This window comes from Pagrus major, chromosome 19 (genome assembly GCF_040436345.1).
Source record: "Pagrus major chromosome 19, Pma_NU_1.0".
NCBI lineage: Eukaryota > Metazoa > Chordata > Actinopteri > Spariformes > Sparidae > Pagrus > Pagrus major.
Window position 1 is genome coordinate 23250619 of NC_133233.1, and position 27078 is coordinate 23277696.

Genomic DNA, 27078 nt, shown 5'->3' on the forward strand with positions numbered 1-27078 from the left:
GCTTCCACTCTTTATTAGAAGTGTTATGTAACAACACCTCCAATTGGCCCGCTTCAAAATTCCAAATTTAAAGTGACCACCTGATTGGACGACGCCCTGCGAAAGGGGGGGGTGCGCGCGTAGGGGCGGGGCTTCATCCGAGTCGGGAGGTTCGTCAATCTGCATACAGATTGTCGCGCCGCCAACCGGGGACCACGTAGGAGTACAGACTACTTTTTTTTTGTTGTTGTTTCTATTTGGACCCGCTTTAGCACCGAACTGAAGCTCGGAAATGATGCGAAATGAATGAAGACTTGAGGTTTATTTTCGACCGGGTCAGCCTGACGGAGAAATGCACACTGAAGGGCGTTTACCGTGTTTTTTCCAGGGTGTTTTTCCCCCCTAACAGGTAGCGAGGCTCAGCGGTCAGCGAGTGACTGAATATCCCGCTTTGTAATCTCTTTGACAGCCCCTTTTTTTTTTTAAAATAAACCCATCTTTGGATCGACGGACGCCTTTAACGAACCTCCCAGAAACATGGACAATGTGTTTGTCCAGTTTTATGAATTTATAACAGGTAGGAGGTGTTTTTTTTTCTCTCTCTCCACATTTGTAGCCTCAGCAACAACCTGTCGTCCGCCCCGGCTGCTAGCTGGTGTCAGCTCAACCGTTAGCGGCGATAATATAAAGAAAATGGCTCGTTTTTGTGTGTTTGTGTGTCAAAAAAGCTGTAAGCGAGTGTGTTTAGTATCCTGGCTTTTTTTTTTTATATTTAGCTTGTGGCTTAATTCATGATGGCTGGTGTGTCCGCAGTCCTTAACGTCTCGTTGTTGCACTACTTTCGTCCCCTTTTAATTGACATGCACGTCTCGTTTTCTTCCCTCGTTGTGTGCAGATAAAACCACAAAAGGTGACACTTGTCAGACATTTATGAACATTTTAATCACTAAAGTACTCGATTATCCACCTGCCACTGCCCAGTTTTAGTCCAAATTCACTCTATTTTAATTTAATAAAAGTGTCATCTGGATGTAAACCATTAATTTGATTTTATGTATACCCTAAAGGCATCTAACACCATCTGAAAAATCACTATAATTTTCCTGTTTGGACTCTTTATTGATCTAATTGTACTTTTATTTTGAAAGTCCCCATGATATAACTATAATATTCCTAAAAATACATTAGTTTAAGATATTATAGGAGTCTTAATTTAGCTGTAATACATGAATAGCATCCTTCATTCACAGTTAGGAGAGTTGAGATGTTGGGTTGTCCTTGGTTGACCAGGCTCATCATGAATTATGGGGCTAATGGAGCTTTGATGTGGCATTTAATGGCTGTAGTATTTTCAAAAATGCTATTTTGGCTACACCTGGCAGTCCAGGCATATTCTGGTTAAAAATATGTATTATTTGGTACTAGGCGTGGGACGAAACAGTATTTAATGTCACGATTATCCTGGCCATAGTAATCGCAATCCATGGTTTTATCCAGATAAATATCAAAATATGTGTAATTTGCAATAGTTTAAGGTATATATTCATATTTAGATAGTAAAGACTTAGCTGTAATATCTGAATGCCACTCTTCATGCACTGTTAGGAGATAAGATGTTTGGCTGTCCTTGGTTGACCGGCCTCATCGTAATTTAGGGACTTATTGGAGCTTTGGTGTGGCATTTAATTGCTGCAGTATTTAATGTCACGATCATCCTGGCCAAAATAATTGTGATTCGTGATTTTATCTTGATAATCATCAAAATATGTGTAATTTAGAACAGTTTAAGGTGTATATTATAACTTTGGATAGTCAAAATTTAGCTGTAATATCTGAATAGCATCCTTCATTCACATGTGGGAGAGTTAAGATGTTAGTTGTCCTTGGTTGACCAGCCATGTCATAAATTAAGGCACTTATTGAAGCTTTGATGTGGCATTTAATGGCAGTAGTATTTTCAAAAATATACATCGAGGTGTCTTTTTGTGGCTCTTGTGGCGACACGTTGAAGTCCAGGCATATCCCGGGTAAAGAAATCTGTAATATTTTGTTTAAAACCCTTAAAATGTCACTACAACTTACAAGAATGACTTTTACTTATGTTTTGTTTAGAAACAAATGTTTTTATTGCAACACAAATCTTTTTATAGTGAACATCAAATTTAAAATAAATCAGGAAATCCATCATCATCCCAGTTTAGGATCATCCCAAACCACGGTCATTTTATCCTAAAGCTAGCTAAAATCTTATATGGTCCCATCCCTATTTTTGACTGTGACCTGCAGAGGATTGTGTGTCTCTTTTGGCTGCATTAATGTCTCTAACTTGTGCACTTTGTGTTTAGATTTCAGCCTCTGATGGACATGAAGAAGGCAGACGGTGTGGATTAGGATCTTTCCTTTTTCTTTTTTCTTTTTTCTTTCCTTTTTGCCTTCGTCCTCCTCATCTCAATGTGGTCTCTAAAGGACTTCTTCCTCCTCTGCGGTTTGAAATGAAATGATGGCAGCAGCACGTTGGAGTGATTCACCGCAGGACAATGAAGAGAGTAAACACACAGCCGTAACTCCGTCTTGCGAGGTAGGACTTTTGGATGGAGATGTGTCTGGATCCCAATGTGCATTCTCACGCTGCTTTGGGGCTTTTAATTCTTTAACTATTGTGGTGCATTCACAGGTATCTGCTGACATGTTAGATAAGTAGCTCATGTATGACCTTTGGCAGAGAGGAATTATAATCCTAAACTGTGGTGCATTTTTGTCAGATTCCTTATGGAAAGTCTATTTTTGTCACAAAGCAAGCTTTGTGCTACTTGACTGGAGTGGAAAACATGTGGATTCACTAGTTATAGCTGTCACCTGGATACATGTGAAGCATCCATGAAAGCCATCAGACTACTTAACTTCATCAGCGCTGTTTCAAAGGTACTCTCACTTTCAGAAAACTCGTGACAAGCCGAAGAACAGTGTGTCGTGCACTCAGAGAGGGAAACGGAGCGAGTGTGAGCTAAGTGTTGTGCAGCACATCACATCTGCCAGCGTTCGGGGTGACTAAGTTCATTTCTTCCCCCTCTGACAACTGTTTAAGTGCACAAAGAGAGTTTTATACTCGCAGTGCTAATCTTACTGGGTCTTTTGTGGGTCTGCATGCCAGCCTCTCATAAATGGCACATTGTGGAGCTCATCCCTTTTCCTCTTACGGTAGCTTCAGTGGTTACATCATCATAATCACCATCAGAGTCCAGCTAGGCTTGATGCATGTCATAACAGCACTGCAGCGGTGGCATGTTTTGGATTAATCCGTCATCAGAAAATGGCAACACACAAATCTGTGTGTGTGTGTGTGTGCACCGCTGTAATCCTCTTACTATGTCAGAACTAGCTGAAGATGGACGACATAAATCTTTGGGAACCGGGTAAAGCACCGACCACACAGTGGCAGAGTTTTATGAAACAGTTTATGGAGTAAAGAAGGAGGGCAGGGCACATATTTGTGTTTAAAATAGATTAATGTTTGTCACTGTTCGCTAATATTTTGTGTGCCATCTAATGGAGACATTTGACAAAGTGAGACAGAGCCTACTGGATAAAGAAACAGGAGTGAGAAGTTTTCTCTCCTCTCTACCGGCTGCTATAAGTCTCACAGCGGTGTGGTTTTCCTCACATCCGTCCCTGCAATCTAATTAATGTTTCCCGTAACATCACTTAACTCTCCCTCACTGAGTAAAACTGCAACAGCCACAGCAGATCAGACTCCCAGCTGTTGAGCAGAAGCATAAAAAATACATCAATTACTTCCCAAAGCAAGCTGCTTCTCCGCTAACTTCTTAGACTCTGATACTCTTGAGCTTTGGTTAGCTTGAATGAGCTAAACCCACAGATGTGAAAGATTTTTTTCAGCTCTTTTCGTTGAAGACAGATATGGAGAAAGACAGCAGGATAAACAAAACACTTTGCAGGTGCCTGGTTGCACTCTGATTCACCAGGATGACCTGATAAAAAAGTGAAATTTGCCTGCGTCAGGTTTCTAATAACCCAAGGTTCAGATCAGTTTTGGCTCACATCTCTGCAGTAGATGTGAGTCACCTGTGAGTCAGCGCCAGTGTTTAGCCTGATTTTTCACAGCCCGGAGCTGCACACGGGCGCAAGCAGGTCTTTTTTATCAACCTGATGCCTCCTACAACACAAACACAAATCTCACCACAACTTTCAAGCTTCACTGCTCATGAACTGCTGTCCCCCCTGGGGTCTAATGAGAGACTCTCCTCTCTCCTCCACCCACTCCGCTGTATCATCTCGGCTCGCTAATGAGGGAGCCCCCCCCTCCAAGACACCCACCCCACCCTGCTACCGCCGGAGTGATGGTAGGAACGCTGGGGTAATTTCGGCACAGCTGCCCCAGTCATTAAGAGAAAAACACCCCATGTGTATAACGTCTGCTTCGCTCTCTCTCTCTAGACCTCATTCACATTCTCTACCTCACCCGACCTGCTGTCACACTGACACTAGCAGGGTAGTTATGAAGCAGCTGAGGCTCAGATCTATACATACAGGAAAAAAGACATTGATAAACAAAGTTAATTTATTCTTGAATTGGGGCAGCAGCCAACAAATATTTTAATATCAATTAATTTCTCCGACAAGGAGGTTGTTTTCACCCATGTCTGTTTGTCTGTTAGGTGGTTGGTTCGTCAGCGGGATCAAACAAAAACAATGAATGGATTTCCTGAAACTCCACCCAGTATAGACCTCATTAACATTAGGATTATGGATCTTGATTTTAAAAAAATGAAGTCAGGCGTTTTAAGGTAGCTAGTATCTATGAGTGAGTGTAAAATGGGACTGTTGGGCATTGGAAGAGGTATGCGCTCTACTGAGTACCATTTTAGCAATTATTTATTGTCTTAAGTCCATAAAATGTTGGAAAAAAGTGAAAGTGTGTGTAATGTCTGAAGCTTAAACTGGGAATTTTTTGGCATTTTGGATTGAAAAATGACTTTTACAATTAGTTTTCTATTGATCGACCGATTCATTGATTAATCTTTTCAGCTCTGGTTAGCATATTGTTATTTTTGTCGCTGCATCGATTGTTAGCAGTTTTAGACCAAATGATTAATGGATTATTTTCACAAAAAGATCATTAAAAAATAATCGTTAGCTGCAGCTCTAATGGGAGTCAGTTCAGTTCACTTCTGCTGGTGGTCTTTCTGTCTTCCTGCCTCTTTTCCTCGCTCAATTTCAGTTTTCCATTTTTAATCTCAATTGGCAAAAAGCCTGGAATATAAATCTGTCTCGCCAAGGGTACTAGAAAAGACAAATAGCGCATAAATAGAACAGGCAGCAATAAAGAAACACACAGTGGTGAAACACTCTCTAACATATTGATCATCTCCCTCATTCATCTCGGGGCGGATGAGACCAATGGCGGAGCTGTGAGTGCTGGTGATGCTCTGTGCTTTGCTCTAAATATAGCCCCTCCCAACTCCATAAACCCCTGTTTTTTTTTTTTTCCTCCCCCGTCCACATGCTTGTCTTTCACCCGTCCTCTATTCCCGTGTGTTTTTAGTGATGCTATATTTAACCCGTGGAAAGATGAATGCGGAGAGGGAAAAATAGAATCACTGTACGGGAATCGCCAGCCGTTTTTTTCCCTGAATGCCGTTACAAGCAACGGTATCAATTTAGGGGTCAGGGAATGCGACAGTGTGTGAGAGCTTGTTTTGTATGTGGAAAATAGGAAAACTCAGTCTCTGTTTTTAGTTTTTCCACGTACATGCAGCTGGTAACACTCGGTGTCAAAAGGCAACTTACATTTCCAGCCTCACATCCAAGCTCTAATTAAGCCCACTATGATCTCAGTTTTTAAAATTCTGTTGTTTTTGGTAAATACGAGGGGAAAGAAACGGCGTCTTCAAGAGGAAGTGACCTCCACATTTATCAGCGGTTAGAGCCTTGGCAGTTCATCAATCAGAGCGGCGACCAAACCATTTCGATTTGCATACATTTGAAAAGCAAATGTGTGTCGTGCAGCACATCAGGGTTCTTTGCCATTCAGCAAACAAGACGCTGACCTGGACATGACCTGGCGTCTGTCTTAGCACGTACACTCACAGAGAGAATATGTCCTGGGAATAACCGGGAGCATGCTCTCTGAAGGGTTTCCCCCGGTTTGGAAACACCAGATCGTCAAACTGAAACCGGAGTGTGTGTTTTGGCATCTATTATCGGAATCAAACCTCCCAGCTATCGTGGCTATTTTTTCCTGTAAAAGACGAAAAGGGAAATCAGTACGCGTGCTGCGTCAGTGTCAAGGTCACACAAACTATGTGTGCATGTGTGCGTCCCCTTTATCTCTTTCCTCTTGTGGAGAGGTGACGTTCATGCTCGGCATGGCTCCTCTGCATGTCATCCTTCAGTCTGTGGCCACAGTCACACTAGACACCATTATTTCACCGACCACAGGCATGGTGGATGATTGATGGATAGTTGCTAGGAGGGCAGGGGTGTTGAGGCAGGCGAAACTACTGGAAAAAATGCCACCCTTTTTTTTTTTTTCTTCCTCTCATCTTTTTCTCATTCTCTCTTTTGCCAATTGGCTCAATGTCACAGCCTCTCTGGCCTGGATGCCCTCATCCCGATGAAAATTAAAGGGAGGGCAGTGAGATGATGATGAGAGGTAGGAGTTTGGGGGTGTGGGGGTTGCAGACGCAGGCAGACAGGCAGAACAGAACCAGTCTAATGATCAGTGAGGCTGAGATGCTATCCATTACACATGCCCAAGGCATCTCCGATGAGCACTCGCCCCCTATCTGACTCTATCTTTGGCTCCAAGACATGACATGCACTAGTCAGGGGGTGAGTGTGTGAAGAGCATGACGCACTCCATTTATCTGCATAGCTAATTACTTCAGGCAATTCATGGTCCTTCACAAGTTACGTAGAGCACTGTGTGTGGTTGAGAGGGGATAAATACATAGATTGCAGCCATTCAGCTGACGGTGCAAGTAAACACGGGTTTCTTTCATCCATGTCCTGCACGAAAGTTTTTCCTTTGACTTTTGGAGGAACTTCATGTAAAACGGTTTTTAACCACGTGTGTATGAGCAGTATTTGTTTTTGATCGACTCTTATGTAACAGGGTGTTATCAGAACATATCTTAACTCGCAGTGTTCGTGAGGGCTTTGAGGTCTTGGCAGGAAACCACATTATTTCCTGTCAGAGTCAGCAGTGGAAATGAACAAGGGCGCCCCGATGAAGGAGTGATTTCATGAATGGATGGCAGAGAAGCCACCGAATGGCAGAGCCGCTCTGTTTTTGTGAGCTCCAGTTTTCTCTGATTGCCTATGGAAGCTTCTAAAGTTCATGACTGGACTCACAGAGAGACGTCTATGACAGAAAACCAAATTCCCACAAATTGACCACAACTTCTTGATTATAGACAAGCAGCTGGTGGGAGAAGAACCACTGGGTTTGTGTCAGCTAAGAAAAGGCCAGCATGTCAGTTAAAAAGAGGTGAATTTTGGGTGATTTCTACGCATAAATCCATATAATTTCACACAGATTTTGAGTCTAAGAAATGTAAACTTTGATTATTTTCAGAGCAAGCAAGACAATCAAGTGTCCAACAGGTATGAGTGTGAGAAAAGTTTCACTACTTGTGCTGAAACCAATAGTTGATATAACAAGTATATCAATTATCCTGCTCATCGTCATCGTCATTGTCAGTAAAGACAAAACTTGATTTCATAACTCGTCTGTCAACCATCTCAATACGCTCCAGTTCCCCTCATGACTGTCATGGAGTTACATTTCCCTGCCTGACGTCAGCGCAGTGATGTAACCCTCTGCATCTTTAAAACATGCATGTGCTTCCTGTTGTTTTGAATTCAGTAGGAGGGTGTGTGGCACTGACTGTGTGTGTGTGTGTGTGTGTCCAGAGAGCGCCAAGAGATCCATAACTCAGGATTGATTGGATTATATTGGCTTCAGCGTGGGGGTAGGGCACGTGTTTTTTTTAACTCGGCTTGTGTTGCAGCCGCAGCTCGTACACATGTTGCTGCATGATGTCACAGGGGTTTATTGTATAGATATTATTAGACAGATTTTTTTCTCTTTCGTTTCCGAATAGCTGCACAAATCTAGAACGAGTAAGCAAGTTCTCATTTAAAAACTGCATCATGATTGTTTTATAGATTAAATAACGTTTCACTAAGCTTTCTCATCTCATTTAAAAGTAGTTTGTTATTTGGGAACATTGCCCCGCATTTAGGCGATTTGTAAGAGTGACCTGGCCTAGTTATTTTGCGAACAGTACATCACTGTTGAAGATTTGCTTGTATTAATCCCTTTTGACTTCTTAAGCATTTGTAATGTTTTGTTTTCGGAGCTAAGATGGCAAAACGGGGACTTTGATGTGTTGCAGTTAGCTGAGAGAAATGTGGAGACAGCTGGGCGGTCTGGACTGACCTCTGAGAATTTGTCTTGCCCATGTCTTGCATGTTTTTCCCGTCTGCGATGAAGGCAAAAACAAGGCAGTGTATTGGTTTGTCCTGCTAACAACACCCCTGAGATGCTTATTTCTTAACTTCAGTATGCGAATAAGCACTTTTTCCAGTGAATCATCCCCACTGGAGACCTCACAAGTTAAGGAAAGCACAGAGGTGTTGTGTTGATAATGGGGAACGCTGGGCGGTTTAAGAGTTATGGGGGGCAAGCAGAGGAGAGCAGTGAGTGATCACCTCCCCAACTGGTCTGTTGATAGTGTGTTGTGGGGCCCGGGGTTGCCATGTCTGGTCACTGAGTGTGTGGCCTGTGGGACTTGGCTGACCTTTTTGACCAGACTGTGTGTGTAGCCTCCCGACCTAACACAAAGTTTGGTGTCTGTAGTATCACTCAAGTTGTCTTTACCCTTCTTCTAGTGATATCTCTTTCTCTGATTTATGTTGTTACAGTTTGCACATAAGATTTGGATGCCAGAAAGGCTTAGCATGAGGTACTAGTGCTGCTGAATGAAAGCTTTCAACTACATGATGCTGCACCTGTGTAAATACCAGAGTTGTCACAGCGGTGTGTTGGTTGTAGATGGCCTTTTCCGACTAACGATTATTCTCATTGATGATTAATCTGTCGTTCTGTTGTCGATTAATTGATTAGTTGTTTGGCCTATAAAATGTCACTGTCATCACTGTTTTCCAAAGTCTAAAATGCTGTTGTTTAATGTTTTGTTTGAAAAAATGTGAGGATTTTTACATTTTGGTTGGAAAAACAAGTGATTTTAAAGACAACATCGTCTCTGGGAGCTTGTGAAGGGCATTTTGTTCCTTTTTTCTGACATTTTAAAGACTAAGAGTTCATACAAAAATAAATTAATCAGCAGATTCGGCTGCAAGTACTTATTTTCATTGTTGATTAATCTGTTGATTATTTTTTCCATTAGTCGATTCATTTTTTTGGTCTGTAAAATGTCAGACAACGGTGAAAAATGTCGATCCGCGCTTCCCGAAGCCCAGAATGATGTACTCAGATGAAAGATAGTTGATTGCTGAGTCTCATTTCCAGGTTGCCAGGTTGTACAGATGCTTTGGGTCGGTATTCGGCCTGAAATTCTAACCCAAATAGTCAGTATTTGTCAACCTGGGAATGAGACTGGGAATCAACTATCCTTCTTCAGAATCGCCTTCACTACCTTTAATTTAATGATTGACAACTAATCCATGAATTGACCAATCGTTGCAACTCTAATATTGAGCTTTTGTTGTTAGTTGACATCGTAGGGATTCCTGTATTTGCAAAAAAGCTTGAGTGACACGCAGAATTGAAGGGGTATTAAAAATGTATGAATATTTTAATCCCCACCTCAGGCTACTCCCTGCTCCTAAGTGGTCGTGGCGTTTCTCATTTGAAGTGAGCTCAGAGCATCTCGCTGATGAAGCCGCCTTCCAGCCAATGTCACAATCGCAACCATCTGGACGTCACACAGCATCAAAGGGTGGAAGGAACATAAACAATCCCAGACAAACTATTTACTGGCATCCAGTAGTTTCCTAATTCTCTCTTCGTGCATTTCCGGCATATTTTCGTCTCTCAGAAGCTTAATTTCTTTGACATCCCACGGTGACAGGAAGTCTTTAACTTGATGTTGATTTACTAACAGTAAAAGAGCCGACTTGAGTCTTTGCTGTGCAGCGGTGGGGGCTGCGGCACTCTTTTTGCCTAGTGTCGGGGAGTCTTCCCCCTGCAAAGTAGGGTGAAGGTTTTTTTGCAGAGTAATGAAATAAATAACTCAGGCGGGATAAAGTCCCGCATTGCCGGCAAAGTGCAGCCCTCTCCTCTGCAGGCTTCACAGGATCACACAGACAACTTGAACCCTCTTGAGGTGTTAAAAGCCTCAGGTGCATTTTGTCTTTAACGAGAGACCTTTGCCTTTCTTCGGCTGTGTCCAGAAGAGCCAGAGAGAGGCGAAGAAGAGGTGAGAAAACTGTTCTTCACCGGTTGTACGTCCTGCATTGCGGCCTGATGCGTGATGAATTAGAGTGTGCCTTTGCTGCTCTGAGTCTCGGACTGCCTCAGCCTGGTACCGCCGCAGAGACGAGCACAGACAGGCACAGCCAGCTGGGAAGAGACATCACAGGAAGAGACACAGAGAGACTCAAAAAGAGGTAGATGACAAGCAAGAGTGCATTGTTTTTTAGTCATCTCCTTCACCGATCAGTCTGCTGAGTAACCATGATGATGCCTCTCCTGCACGTCGATAACCAAGTGGACTTTTTTGCTCCGGACTATCGGTGACTCTTTTCTGCTCGATCACTCTTTCAAGAAGGAGGCTGTTTTCTTAGTGCAACATCTCAGATAATCCCCTGAGTTTTTGCGCAGCATGCATCATTAACATATTGCTAATGAAGCGCGGCTGGGGCGATGGCCACAGCGGATAGGACGCCCGCTGAGCTCGCAGATGGGCACGGAGATGCACCCGTCGCCTTCTGCTGATGATTCCCCTCTCGCCTCCTTGCACCCTCCTCTCCGTCAAGGTGGCATCGAGGAGCGTCGCTGTCAGCAGGGCGCCGCCGGGCACAGCAGGGTTTGGTACACACAGCTGAGGGGCAGGTGTCTGGGCAGCTTGGATCTCTTCAGTGCAGCGTAAAATGGCTCATCTTAAAGTTCTTGATTGTATGATTAACAACAACTGGAGTCTGATCTGCGATCTGTACTGCGCCTGGAGCAATCAGGTCAGTGTTCTCGTTTATAGCACTGATTTGGCAAGCAGGAAATTAGCCTCTTTTCTTTTTGAATGTTCTTTTTTGGCATCTTTAGTCTTTTATTTATAATGACAGTCGAGTTTGCAACGAAGGTCCCTGGCTGAAATGGTACTGTGGATGTTGTGATTACTTCATATAGTTTACTTCATATATTTAACCACTAGGCCATTACAACGCCCCGTTATTCATGATATTCCTGACTGATGTAAGGCTTAGGCGCGGCACCCATGCCATTTTGGGCACCACCCAAGCTAAATTAATTTAAAATCAATGTGGAGAGCAAAATTAGGGGTGTAGTTAGTCTCTAGTGGACTTCTTTAGTAAGTTTAACCATTAAGCTTTATGGGTGTTGATTATTAATGATCTGCTTTTTAAAAAAAAACTATTTGTACACAGATATGGTGATAATAATGGTCTGAAATGATGTGAAATTTCATATTTTTTTATTGAATAGGGAAACAAAATCATTCACGAGGGAACCCCCTGTCAAATACAAGTTTCTAAGCTTTCCACAACCTAGAGAGAAGCTTCTTATCATATTGCAAACTGGCAGCTACTGTGTATGAAGCTTGAAACTTTCTGGCTACAGGAAAACCTCTCCAAACATCAGCCTAACCTATATAGCCCTCACAGAGGTAGCCATAAAAGTAATTGTTTTTTAGTAGCAAATTTTCTACCCTTTCTTCTACCTGTCGATTTTGTTGACCCTTCCTCACCCTTTTTATGAGCATCCCCTCTGTCCCCTATTGCTCCCTGGAGTTCTCCAGGAAAGGCATCCCTGACATGTCATGTATTAATAGCCAGCATTCATTCAGTAGTGCAGTGTGGAACTGGAGATTGTGGAGTGCAAGCCATGTTGACCTCTGAGTGTCCCTGCTCTTGCAGACTGAGTGCCACATGCAGCCTCAGGTGGCCTGAGAGTAAACTCGATTTAAGAAAATCAGGCTTATCAAGTTACGTCTTAACAAGCGATTCTTGGACTAAAATCAACTTTCTTGAATCTTTGTTGTCATAAATGGCCTCATTCTGACATTTGGCACTCTTTCGAAACAAGTGTAACTGCATCATAAAACTAAAATTACTCATCTGATTGGCATTACCAAGTTTGGATGCGGTCTTAGATCAAAGGCTGGTTGGTAAAATCCCGTGGTGGGTGTTCATTATTAATGGGATGGGATGTTAAGTGCAAGGGTGCAAAGGTCGAAGCCTTTCTATGTTCAGAAAATGACATCTTTGCCTGTGAATCTGAGCATATGAATGTGGACGTTCTCTCTGTCAGACAGTGGTCTTTGTGGTGCTATCTTGGATGTATCCATTTGTCTCTATATGCACAGAAGTCAACTTGGCATCCTGACTAACACTTCATATCTCTGACATGCCTTTTCGGCTTTTTCACTGGAAACTCGCACAGACAGCTCATTGTTTTGTGCATTTTTTCCCCCTCTCCCCTTTTTCATTTCGCCATGGAATGCCTGATGTGAGGAGTAAAGAAGTCTTGCCGTGTCAAGCATTGCAGCAGAGCTGCTCTCTGGTATGCCCCCTTCCCCTAATTTAATTTTAGCAGTGCTGAAAATTGTTTGCATCCCAAGCCGAACTGATAGGCCTCTGTTTCCAGAGAGCCTCTGCTGTCCGAGGCGCTGAAAACGGCCTTTGTGCGCCAGTAGCCCGGCACAGAGGCCTCATGAAATATTTACAGGCCAACACCTGGTGTGAGACAGAGAGAGAGGAGCCAGGGAATCAACAACACTGCCACCAATAACAGCAGGGCCGCAGCTCTAATAATATGTTGGTCTGCCAAAACTATTTGGTTTATCGTTTGATCTTTAGCATTCTCATGAACAATATCATTCATTTCAGTCTCAATAGCCAGTGGATGAGTAGTAGACTCGCCGATCAAAGTCAAAGAAAGTTTATTGCCGACCATTTTAATAACCAATTCATCGTTTCAGTCATCCTTCAAGCAAAAATGTCAAACATTTGTTGGTTCCAGCTACTTTAATGTAAGAATTAGCTGCTTTTCTTTGTTATTTGTGAGAGTAAATGAAGAGTCTTTGGACTCTTTGATTGACAAAAGAAGCAATTTGAAGATGTCACTTTGGGATTTTTGACACTTTACAGACTAAATGATTAATCGTAGCCCTAATAGCCATGTTTCCATCCAAATGTTTCGTAAATTTGAACCAAATTTTGTGTAAATTGGCAAATTACTAATAAATGCATTTTCATCCAATACCGTTAGGGCTGGGCAATATGTACAATATATCCTTATAGTAGTATGAGACTTTGTACCGTCTGAAATGTTGGATATCATTATATGGTGTTATGACATATGTGTTTGTGGTCTTGGTGCCTGGTTTTAAAGGCTGCATAACAGTAAAATGATGTAATTTTTTATTGACTGTTCTACTTGTTCTAACACTTGCCTTTACCCACTTAGTCAAAAATATTGTGATATTTGATTTTGTTGCCCAATCCCAGCATTTATGAAGTGCTTTTTAGGAGATTTTCAGAATATCAAGATTATTCATTGTGTATCAAGGCCATCCCACCCAGCCCTTAATACTGTTAACCGATTACTAGGAGTTGGTTTATCAAGATAAGTGGTAGATGGGGCCAATTTTCCTTTTGGAAAACAGTTATATCATTGCAGAAGAAAAGGGCTCAAGAAGGTGTAATTAAAAGAGTGCCAGTTGAACCTCAAAATGTAGAAAACAAGACATCAACTTGGCGTTGTGGAAGTTGTGATGTGTTTTCTCGCTGTTTTTTGACATATCAGATTGATCTATAATGGAAACTATCCAAATTTAGAAACAGGTTGCATTATTCTGCCCTAACAGATAAAATAAGATCTCATACAGATTTTTGACCAATTCATAACTCGCATGACATCAATGGATTACACTGTAAAATTATGCTTCCCTGCAACTCCCCCAACATCAATTTTAGCTGGATAAACAATAGATTTGAGACTTTAAAAGGGCGGCATACGAAAACCACATTATTTCAGGGTGCCCATGATCATTATGGAGGATGTTGGATGTTTACATTCATACATAGCATCAGTCCATCCCTGGTTGTTGTGTGCCTTTTGGATATGTCTGAGTGTCCCCACTTTGTTCTGAAAAGTAGTTTTAACATGGCACTGGGGGGTTAAACAAGAGAGACTCTATGTGTCAGAGGGCATACTGTCACAACCCTACTCTGTCAAAAACCTCAAAGAGCAACCAGGATTAATAATTCATAGATGAGGAAACCAATTATACAGGACTTTGCTCGCATCTGGGTGGGGGGACCCCGGGGACTCTAATTGGCCCACCTGCTCTCTGTCTCTGAAGGGTTGTCGGGTTGAGATGGCTGGCTGGAGGACGGTGTGCATGTCCTCTCTTTGTTTAGACGCCCCTGGCTCTGAGCTTTTAGTGTGGGGGGATGGACTCGTCAATGGAAGCCACCTCAACTGACATCTCTGTAGTGACGGACCACACCCAACACATCAGGAAGAGCTTCACATGTGCTCTCCAGTGCTTTTCAAATAAAACGATTGGCTGCTTTTCAACGTCATGAAAAAATATTATTACCAAATATTTTTAGTACTGGACTTTAGTCAAACCGAACAAGACATTTCTAGATGTCAAATTGGACTCCAGGAGTATTGATAAGCATTTTTTCCTCTATTTTCTGACTATCTTTAGTCTAAAAGATAAATGGATTAATCAATATAGTAAGAAGAAATGTCAATAATTGTTAGTTGCAATACTGATTGTTTCATTTAGAACATGCCACACAGTTGTGACCTACCCAACAGCCCAAAACCCAAAGGTATTTTGCTGACAGTGATGTTAGTTTTCTGTCAATGCACAAATAAATTAATAGACTGAATGTTTCAGTAATATATAATACAAGATGTTGCATGATTAACTAGAATAGCACTCAGTAGAGTGCATTCCTCTGCCAAGGCCCAAAAGCCCCCTTGTGTACTAACTCATAGATACCAACCATCTTAATACACCAGAGTTTTTTCCATCAAGATCCATGCATCATTCCCTGAGAAATTAACAAAAATGTGGAAAAACAAGATCCAGATGCATATCAAAGTTAATGGGTTCTATTCTGGGGCGAGACCCATCCTCCATCTAAGTTTCAAGGAAATCCGTTCAGTAGTTTTTGTGTAATCCTGCTGACAATCCAACCAACCAACAAACAAACAGACACTGGTGAAAACATAACATCTTCGGCGGAGGTAAAAATTCTAAAGGCGGGTTCATTGGAAACAAAACTAGAGCTAAAACTATTGTTTGTTTAATCAGGAGAGAGAAAATAAGTCTGCAGCAATTATAATTAATAGTGAAAGTATTTTTTCTGAGCAAAAATGCCAAATATTCCCTGGTCTCAGCTTCTCATATGCCACATTTTCTGTTTTCAATAGTTTTTTATGATAGTAAGTTGGATATCTTTTGTTTTTGGACGCTGGATAAACTCTCTGACTTTGTTTTGACTGAATATAAGTGATTACAACAGAAAATAAGCTGCAAATTACTCACTAAGTAAAATAAGTGTTTGTTGCACCCCTGAGCAAAACCAGACTATCGTTCACCAACATATACTAGAAATACACCAGACAAGAAAGCCACCTCTGGGCTCTTTGTACTCTTGTAGCGAACCCTTCTTTGGGACGGTGATTTGGGCCTCTGATGTGCATCAGCCCCACTTTTGTCTGGTCTCCCTCTTGTCTGTCTGTCCCTTTCTCCCCTCTCTCCTTCCATCTCCATTTCTCCTTTGTGGGGAGGAATTCCAGGCTGTTTGCCCACACAATTGCCCGTCCATTAGCATATGAAAGCAGCCGAGGGGCAGTGAGTGAGGCGGGAAAAAGGGAGGGAAGGAGAGTCATAAAACTTTCAAATCAGTCCTGAGCAGACATCAGAACTTTAATCAGCCTCATGCTCGCACTTGTGCCTACAGTATGTGGCACATTTTTACCATAGAGACATCCTTTTTACCTTTAATGCTGAAAGAACAGAGTTAGTCGGCTCTTTCTGTTTCTGCCCTTTGTTTTTTTTGGTTTTACTCTTTCAGCATGTCAATGATAACAGACAAGCTTATCTTTTTAAGCCCCTGGTATCGACTCAAGATGTCCAAATCTTGATGGTGACTTTGACTGCTCCTTATAAACCTCTCTCAGGCATAAAATCAATCAATCTAAAGGATGTGCTTCGCTCTCTTGAGATCTTAATGCGGCCCCAAATGATGCAATGTCCACATGGCGTTGTGATGTGGTTAAATCTGGAAATGCAGCATGTGTTTTGAGTGTTTTCTCGTTTGCATTAATGTCATCGTTTGGTAGGCGGTGGGACTAACCTGCTTTCTCTGCAGAGTCTCAGCACTTAAAAGATGCATTATGTAGTTTTGGGGAAGATATTTCAATCAGAAGAGAAAGATCTTCCCTCTAAATAAACAAACTCTCTTTGTTTTCATGACTGAATAAACAAACTGACCTTAAAGGACAACACAATTTCATACTGTTTTACTTTGTTTATATTTGGTGGACCCTGCCACCTTTCTAGCTTCAGACAGGGTTCTGAGGACGTTACTTTCCTCTGAGAACAGCTTGATTATTCACTTATGAAAAGATAAATATTTATAAGTTGTCTAAAAACAATTTAGAAATACATAATTTTCTAGCTTTTATCTGGATAGAGATAGAGGGCCAAAACAGAGAGGAAAAGGTGCATTTTGATTGTCGACAGACTGTAAATCTTGTGCTGTGTCAGTGAGTTTGGATGTACTGAGGCATTAAACTATGAGGTAATACCTCCCACTGAGACAGGTTAATGTTTACACACAGAGGGCAGATTTATGTCAAGATACCTGAACCTCTGACATGCACCTCCAAGCACTTTGGCAGGATCTTGTTAGAAGCAGCAATCAGCAGGAGGCATACGTTTTGATTTAGTTAATTTGTAGTCTACAGTGATGTCACTTTCGGAGTGTAAAAAAATGTATAAAAATTGTGGGATTTCCAGTGATTGTGCTGGGCACCTTTTGATGAATCAGCTTGTGGTTTTTCCTCGACTTCAAAACCAGGTCACATTTGATCCACCAGCACCAAGAAATGTAAGATAATCCCTCCTGTGGCTACTATTGCTTTGTCATTGTCACTCCATATGCAGCTGCAGAGTACAGGGTTTTCTTTACCGTACTCCCAGGACTAGTCTGCCTGTGGTCGTAAATTTGAGCCAAGTTTGTAGTGAAGAGAACGCTGACTCACCTCACGCTGCCACAGTAACCCCTCATTCCCCCTCCCCTTAGATGCACATAATCCCTGTAACATACAGTATGTGCATGAGCTGCAGTAAACGCACAATAATGCTGTTTTTATGTATATGAAAGAATTACAGATAACAAGCTGGAGAGAAATTCTTGAGAGGCTTGGCTCAGCAAAACCGAGAAGCACCTCGTCCTTGGAGTGTAACCTTGGCAAGGCAGAAAAAGAAGCCTTTCATCTATAATATTTCACTACGCTCTCGAAGCCAGAGAAAAGAAAAAGGAGACAGTGAGAGAGAGAGAAGACAGCTGAGGATGTGAATACGAAGTAGCTGGATGCTGCTGAGTCTCCTTGGCGCGGCTGATGAAAAACCACCTTAGAAAAGATGCAGCGCTCTTTGGTGCAATGCAGACAGGGCTGGGAGGAGCCTCGCCTGCCAGTGGGTGGAGCTGTATGTGCTCGGGAGCACGCGTGACTATGTTTGTTAGAAGGTGTTGTTTTGTTTTCATCTATAAGTGTTTACACATTGGCTCTCTTGCCCAACCCCCCTGGCCTCTCTCTCTCTCTCTCTCGCTCTCTCTCTCTCTCTCTCTCTTTCTCTCTCGAGGTGAGGTAGTAAATATCACCGGCACGCTGGAAGAGACGAGGGGTTGCTATGGTGATTTTTTTTTTTTCTTTTTCTTTTTTGCATGTGTTTGTTTTCTCAGCGCTTGAGTGCCAGAGCCGCCACTGTACTGCACGGTGCATCTCAACTCGATCAACCTAGTAAGAGGAGTTACGTCATGCAAAGACAGTCAGAGGGTGGAGCGGGGGGGGGGGGGGGGGGGGGTGAATAATCCCTCTGCAGAGCCCTGACAGAGAATCCATAGATCACTGGTGTGTGTCGGTCCCCCTCTCCATACTCTAACCCTCTGTAAGGCTTGTCCTCAACAATCTCATTTAGCTGAGATGTATAGATCAGTACGTTTATGAGAATTATTTCTCCTAGAGTGTGTTTTTATAAGTCTGAATGCTAAAAAACTTCACCATGTTCTTCTCCTGTGCATATTTTCCTGTTTTCCTCACACAGCCTGGAGGCATCCCTGTAAAAGTGGTGTTAATTGGCTGCCTGCTCAGCGCCAGAGCACGCGATTGGCCAAGAAGCACAGGCTTCCCAGACGGCGATAACGATGCCCTCTGTCCTGTCCCGTGTCAGCCAGTGTGCACATGCCGCTTTGTTCTGATGCTGATGAGATGACACCACATTAGCATTCAGGGCACCTCCAACACCTATGGCCCTCTGACAGCGTGACAGAGATAGGCTGAGCCCTGATTTGTTAATCAACGGTGATGAATTGCAAGCAAAACCAATCTGACAGAGGTCACCCAAAGAAGATTGAGCCAAATTTTCTATTTTTGCAGAACTGTATACCTCGACACCCGCCCTTGGAAATCTATTCCACTGCCATTGTCTGTCTTTATAACACAAATGACATCCATCTGTTTCTCCCTCGCTGTTTTCCTTTGGCTTTTATTTTTTAAAGGGGCCTGTGCGTGCATGCCAGAGAGAATGGCTCACTAGTTGACTGAGTGTTTACTGTGGTGATGGAGAATGCAGTGGACACTCCCTCTCTGTTGTATGGGGCCCAGGAATGATTAGAAAATAGTCTGATAGAGGCAGACAAAAGAAAGAGAGAAGGTGAAAGAGACACAAGACTAAAGATTGAGGTGTGAGATGTGAGGTGCAGTGTGAAGGGGCGACAATAAAGGACAGGAGATGGAGGGAAAAAGGAAGAGATGAGAAGTATGAGGTTTTTATTGTTTCCAGCTGGGCCTGGGTGTGGTCATCATGGCCCGGAGACCTGCTGTGTTCAGCTCTGCTCCGAGTCCTCCTTCACAGTCTCTGACCCATCTGCCAAATGGCTTCTCTGTGTGTTGTTTTGGGTCTGCATATGGTCCTGCACGTGTTCAACTTAATGGTTATTTAATGGTACTAATATTATTTTTGTTATTTCACGTTGAATTATTTACATATCAGGGGGTTTCTGTTACGGCAGAGTTAGGCTGCAGGATACACATCAGCTGCTGCGGGAATCAAACTGGTGCCATTTCCATTACAGGATAATCTGTTCAAATAGAAGGAAACCCAGCAAGTGTTTCCAGGCTGTAAATCGAATTGGACACTGCTCATTTTTTTGTTTTGTTTGCTGTGACTACAGTCAGTATTTGACATATTTTATTCTCTGTTGAGGTTCAGCTAAGGTAGTGACAGGGGTGTAACTTTGTCAGCACTTCCTGTCTAGGCTGGCATAAATCCACAGCGTCATCAGCGTCTTCTCTTTCTATGACTGAGAGACACTTTGCATTTCAAAGAGTTACATCACAGGAAAAAAACCTGCCTCATTTCAGTTTCCCGAAATGCAACAAACACCTGCAAATTGATCAGTACTTAAAACTTAATTTGTATGGAGACATTCCCTTTTATTGTGTTTCGCCACATTTTGAATATAATTGGACACAGTGTACAAAGGGGATGGAAAAAGCAACAAAGACGTCAGGAACAGCCAAACATCCAAACAGTTACGGGAAGAAAACATGCCGCCAGATGGACTGTGAAAAGGCTCCATTAGAGAAAACGTCAGTTAACATGACTTTAGTTGCCTTTTATTAGCCAAACTACATTTTAAAGCATGGATTTAATTACATAACATGATGCTACACTAAAAGTAGTTGCTTTTGTGATCGCATTGATGGATAGAGTGTGACAAAAGGGTCAGTTATTTGCTCCTTCAGGATTTAATTTTGACTTGTATTAAGTGTCTTTGACAGACATAGCCACAGCGCTTATAAAAAGGCCGCTTTAAAACCAAAGTATTCGCCCTTCGCCGCACAATCATCCCCTGGCAGCCTTTTGGTGCAGTCCTCGGTCGTGTGGTTTTTCTTCTTCTCTCATCGCTTCATTATTCAATTAAGCAGTAAAACACATGTTAAGCTTAACATCAACCGCACAGAGGATCCCCTATTGGGAAAAGAGCAGTAAAGATCAACCGTGGGCCCTTGTATCATGCTCCATCAGCAGCGATGAGACTCTCAGCCTGGTTTCCATTTGGACCTCCGGTGGACGAGGTTGATGCCGCGCGACGGGTGCATCTTGTAAATACCTTCTGGTTTGGAGGGTGCAAAGAGCCAGGTTGCCAGGTCTTGGGGGAAAGAAGCAGCAGATGGATGGGGAAAAATCCAGGAAGTGACATTTTAGCCTAAGTGGGGGAGACATTTAGTTTCTACTAGTTGTAGAGGTCGATGGCTACGATCCTAAGCACTCCACTGTATTGGCCTTTGTGTGTGTTTGTGTAGAGGCTAATGGGGTCAGGAAACAGTAGGGTATAGAGCTGTGATTCAGGTGCAGAGATGCTCCCATGAAGTCCCAGTGGGGGCATCCATCAACCGAGCTCCAGGGCTTTTTCTTCTCTGATTTGATTGATTGCTAATGACTGGCACTAATGGACATGTGGCTGTATGCACACATGTGATACAATACCCACAAAAGGATGCATGCACAGAGTATCACATACACATTGTGGAAATTCACACACCTCTTAGACACACTTATTCTGGGCCTTTCCACAGTCCCAACATTCCTCTGGCCGTATCTCACCGAAGGCCCCAACTGCTTTTAATCAGTCGGGTCACGAGGCACTCCAGATGGGCCTCAGCGTTGGGTGGGACTGCCGGGGACGTGGTGGAGAAGGGGGGGGGGGGGGCTCAAGCTCGTAATAGTCAACATATTTGTGCCCCCCTCTCCTCTATCCTTAACATCCCCTCCCGTCCTGTATTGCGTCACCCTCCTCAGAGACCCGTGCTGGACAGCTTGAGCTACACTGGCCCTGCCATATTCAGCGCATGCATTTCTAAGGCTTCTACTTTTCCAGCGTTTTTACTAGCTAACATTTTCCATCGTCAGACTGCATGCTCCGAGTGTTTTGAAAAGAGCACTGTGTGCTTTTGGAGAGCATCACCGCAGGATGTGCTTTTACAGTCTGAGGAAAGCTGTAGGTGTACATTGCAATTTAGTATTTCTTTTCCTGGGATGTCTGTAATAGTGAGTTCACTGAGTACAGAATGTCTTGATCTTGCGCATGTGGCCCATAAGACAAAATATGTGCAGAATGTGCATGGAGTAGCTTAGCCCAGTATGTGTCAGCCTAATCAGAGTAGGAATAACACTTTGTGGATGTACCAGCATCGTTTTGGGTCAGCATCCCACACGTCCTATTGAGTTAAGATTGGGAAAGAAAAGGAAGTTGGGGAAAATGAAGAGGTCAAGGAGTCCTGAGTCCAAATGTTTATCAGTCCAAAGCTAGATCATGATGGCAAGAACTCTGTTGGCAGGTGTAACATTCACTTTCTTTCTTGCATAGCAGCCAACGCACATAAACACGCAGAGTAATTTCATCTCTTCAGTTGTTAAATGACCACAATAGCTGGTCTTTGTCAGGATGTCATTATACAGTCTCGTGCTTTGATTCGCTCCGTGTTCAGTCTTGCTTTGACAGTGTTTATGACCGTTACCTGGATACCGTAGTACTAATCTCCCCTTTCCTCTCTGCCCTCGTCACCTCTCCCACTGACTGCTGAAGTCTCTCGTTACAGGCGCTGACGTCGCCTCATTCTGAGCACAGGCCTGTTGGGTTAATACTCACAGGGCGCACACCCTGGGTGAAGGTCACAACACATCCGCACTACAGGAAACGTCTGGGATAGTCTCGCATATTTTGAGTGGAATGGGATCTAACATAGCGCTGAGTAGTTCCTCAAAGCTCATCCCCAGCAGAGAGGTTCCTGTCCCCACACTGAGAATGTGGTGTGGTGCCAAAATGTTGCACGACGAGCTACCCCATGGTGCTCGATTGGCAGGCAGAGCAAGAAGAGAGAAAGAAGTGGATACAAGAACAAGGGTAGGATTTGCCAGTTTTCTGGGAAAGAGCAAACTTCTGTTATCTTGGCTATGGTCAAATAGTCAAAAAGATTACGTCCAATTTCTATTTCTAAACACTCTTCCTACAGAGCAACAAAGATGGACGGATCAACCGAAGTTCGTATCTTGTTTACTCAATCTCAGTTTTAAAACCATGAGCACAATTGTGCCCTAACCTTATCTTAGCAATGATACCAGGGCAACCAGTGTATTAATGTGTTTTTGAATGGGCGATGCTGACTTGTATTTTAAAGCACTTTGAGTGGTTGTTAAGACTCAAAAAGCGCTGTATAAGCACAGTCCATTACCATTTAGTCCAACAATGGCATAGATGTCAGGGTTGAAAAAATCAAACTCATAACACCCCTTGAATGTCTTCACCACAATGAAGGCCTCATGCAGCAGAGCAGGGATACAGAGTGACTTCTGCCACTATTCCTGCCACCATGGTGGAACGTTCCTGTCAATGGGATTGACTGAGTGAGGTTTGCTCAGTTTAGCAGCTGATCTCAGCTCTTCTAAAAGGATTAGAGTGGTTGCACCTATGAGGTAGACTCAGGGCGTCCATTGATGATTGCTACTGTAGCTTTAATACTGCCAAGCTGTCCTGCACTTACCTGTACGCTTGCCCAGGTGCTCAATTTGCAAATTTAGACTGGCAAAGTGCTAAACTAATGAGCTGTGGATTTAGCTAACCCCTTGCTACTCTCTCTGTCACTGTCTCTCCTTACACTTTCCCCTTGCTAGCCATTTAATCATGACTTGTTGCCCTGTCAACAATCCCCAACACTCTTACTGGTGCCACTTGGCAGGTTGATGGCCACTTCAAAGACGATCCATGTACTCTTGATAGGATTTGATTGCTCCAACTACTGTTCCTCTCTGGTATCGCTGCCTTCTCCCTGGCAGGGGACTCAGACAGGTTAAAAGCAGGAAGCTCTTTACTGTGATGTAATAGTACTTTTTATGGGAGGATACATTTATAGCCAGCAAGAAAGAAACTCCTGCTGTTTGAAGTCCTGGATAGATGAGATGAGTCTTCAAAGCCATTGAACGCCAGACATAATATTAAAAAAACACATTTGTGGTTTGAGTCTGTTATAGATTTATAGCCTGCAGTATTTCTTTTTCAAGTAGTAGCATAATTGCTGCAGTTTTCTGAAATAAAAGGTGTGTTTGCTGAGCCTGCAGACTCGCACGCACCCACCTGGTCTGACTCAGTGCAACATTACATAAAGAGGCTTCATCTGTTCAAGTCTCCATTAAGGCAAAGTGTCTTGTCTGGTGTTACTCACATGTAACCCTTCACCTTTAGCCCTAACCTTGAAACCTAATTCCATTTTACTTGCCAGTGAAAGCTCAGTGCGTGTGTGTGTGTGTGTGTGTGTGTGTGTCTGTGTGTGTGTGTGTCTGTGTGTGTCTGTGTGTGCGCTCGTACCTCTGTTTTCTGTTTGTGGCTGCTATGCAGTAGAAAACATCCACTCTCCCGCCAACAGATTAGAAACAGATTTAATGCTTAATCAGTTGCTCTAGCTCAGCCCCATCACCATCATTGACTTCTTCTCCTACACGACACACACACACACACACACACACACTCTCACACACACTCCCGCCCCTCCTCCCACCCACACGAGCAAGTGGCAGTCGGTGGAGTTTGCGGGTGAAGCCATCTGGCCCTCAATCTGGGCTCGCAGTGCCACCAGCAGCCCTTTCTCTTTTCCCTCTTACAGTAACACTTAAGCTCGACACATAAGCCACATCCCCGCGCAAACAATCGCTGCTGAGTCACAGTTCCGGACACCTTTTGTTCAACTGGTGCATGTGATCAGTCTGTATTGTTAGAGAGTGTTAGGTCTAGGTCCTCGGTTTGTTTGTGTTTGATAGTAGCTGTTTCTTGTGGGGACAGATTGTGTTTATTTGTATTTATTATACATTGTGGATATGGACTGCACATTTGGGGTGTGTGTAAAGCGTTGCAGATTGTGTCTCAGCAGTCAGCAGGAAGTGTTTATCTTGTCTCCTTTAAAAGGCATGTCAGTGTTGTAAGCTTTCTTGTTTTTTAACATTAACTGCAACCAGCAGTCCGAAGCCTGCAGATATTTTTGTCCAGTGAAAGTATAAATTTCGTTTGTCTGCATTCTCGGATTGTGTCTCACGTAGTGGTGAAGTGTTTATCTTGCCTCCTTTAAATGGCATGTCAGTGTTGTTGACTATGGTGTTTTTTTGCATAGTGTTTGATCTGTGGAAACAAATCTGTATGCAGCTGGATGTAAATTCCTAAACCAGACAGAAAGGTGTAACCAATATGACATATCATTGGGAGAAGACATGGCAGTGCGTGTTTATTCCTCACCTCCTACATGATTGGTTGACACAGCCTCATAAATTGTTCATATTTGTACCTGTTTGCATGACCTCCAAGTCATTTCAGAGTCTCAAATCAAATACATTTTATTCATATAGCCCAAAATCACAATCCCATTGCCTCAGTGGGCTTTACAATCTGTACAGTGAACGACATCCTTAGCAAATGTGCTCAAACATTCACAACAGCATGACAACATTCTCATTAATTTCACATGAGTTCTGGGAGATGAGGCATGACAGAAATTGCCTGGTCTAGACACGTCTGTGACTTGGCGACAGGAGAGTCAAACACATTTTGTAAACAAGCAAGTTAAGTCTCTTATGCTACGGTACGCCGTATCAAAGGCAAGAGCTTAGATCATCCCATTATACTGCTGTGTAATGTTGGCTGCCCTTGATGTCAGACACCTACCTGATGTAACTGTACCCAACTGAGTAACAGTCTGAGCTGGTTGAGACATTTATATACACTCAACTATACACTATGCCATATCGTATGGACCACAGTGTTTTGAAATATCATCCATTGGTCCTTGGGAAGGAGAACCCATAATGACATTTTTAAATCATTCAATATAAATGACTTACAGCGATTTTGTAAGTAAGAGTTTAGAGTTTTTAAGGACTTGGTTTCCTTTTTTCTTGGTGACTGTATCCAAACTGATACATTTATAGAAGGAAATGTATAAAGCCCGACTGCCTACTAATGACAAGCATGCCAAGATGAACCCTTGATGCACAATGATGTTTTTTTGACCCTTTAGAGGTCAAGTGAAGGGTGTGTTTGACGAGAAAACTAATCAGTAAAGAAATACCACTAACTCCTCTTCTTAAGTGCTTCCCGAAAAGGGTTACTCATCAGTCAACTTGGACTCATTTGGCCTAGATTAAGAAAATACAGACAGACAAACAGCCCCGATTCGTCAGCCCTGCGGCTTCGGGGTCTCAGCTCCCCTGGACAAACATGGGAGGAAAACATTCCAGTGAATAATGGCTGAGCTGCTCCACGCTGCGGGGAGAGAGACGGAGAGCTAAATGGTCTTTTCTTCAGCTCATCTGGCCCAGGTCCTCATTACATAACTGGGTTTTGTTGGACAGACACACGGAGAACAGGCTTAAGAAAAGCAGGGACTGTTGTAGCTGTAAAGAGCCTCTGATGTCAGCCGTTGAAGGAGATGCTGCTTGGGTAAACAGTCAGCACTGAAAGAATGCTTTGGTCTAATTTGTTATGGACTCTTTGTTTTTAATTAAACGAGACAAGCCTTTCACTCAAGAAGTCTGTCAATACCTCACATGTGTCTGGCTGCTTGTTAACAGAACTATTCTCCACCAAGTGACGTTAGCGCTCGGCTGAAAGACGACATTCTTCTCTCCTCAGCTAATACAGGACATTACTGTTCGGTCACACCTGCCCCGCCCTGTATAAATCCCATGTCTGTGTGTATGTCTGCAGCAGGTCACATGAACCCTCTTGAACCCCGTCCTGAACGGCAGTCCTGGCTGACGTTAGCAACAGTTACGCACCGTCCAAACCATTTTTCAGCTGAGTCCATCATCTCTTGGGGCTGTCAGTATATCTGGAATCCCTTATTTCACCCTGAATCCACAGTCTAATCTCACTCACTACTCCTAACGCCCCTTTTTCTCCTGAGGACACTAACCCTTAACGTCCAGTTTTCTGTGTTTCCCAGCTTCTTAAGTCAAGTTCTTATCTCCGTCTTTGTTCCCACCCCCAGACCTGTGACTCCAGGCTCTGGTCCCAGTCACTCCACTGACTTCTGTGAGAAGCACCAGCTGACATTAGGCAGCAGCTCAGACGAGATGTACATAAACTCTCTGATTACAGTCTTGCTGATCCACAGAATTACTCTGGCCCATAAATCAGACCTGTATCCTCTCAGAGATCCTGCCAAATGCGCTCAGAAGGAACGCCTTTGCCTGCAGCAGCACGAAAGCAGCTGACTGACAGGTCAATAAATTAAACTGCGATGCTATCTCTGGATTCTTGTTTGGCTTTTTTTATGCCTCGAATTTTAGTTTTCTTTTTTACTTTCCACATCACAAAGATTATTTCCATTATCAGTTAATCAGTTGGTTTATTTTTCCAATAATAATTGACTGTAAAATGTCAGAAATGTGTAAAAATATTGTCCTAGTTTCCAGGCGTCCAAGTTGGAGTGTTTAAATGTCTTATTCTTCCTGACCAACAGACCAAAATGTGAAAACAATTAGTTTACAATTACACAGAATGGATATCATATTC

The 27078-nt window shown here is 43.0% G+C and overlaps 1 protein-coding gene across 1 annotated transcript in view; it reads left to right on the top strand.

The window, feature by feature from the left end:
- The first annotated feature begins 227 nt into the window (after positions 1-227).
- The window catches only part of arhgap21a (Rho GTPase activating protein 21a), an 88461-nt gene continuing 61610 nt past the window's right edge, over positions 228-27078 (top strand). Inside the window, exons 1-2 of the mRNA XM_073488724.1 lie at positions 228-556; positions 2325-2557. Coding sequence (XP_073344825.1) covers positions 2477-2557 — 81 coding nt within the window. The 5' untranslated portion in view covers positions 228-556; positions 2325-2476. The remainder of the gene's footprint in view (positions 557-2324; positions 2558-27078) is intronic.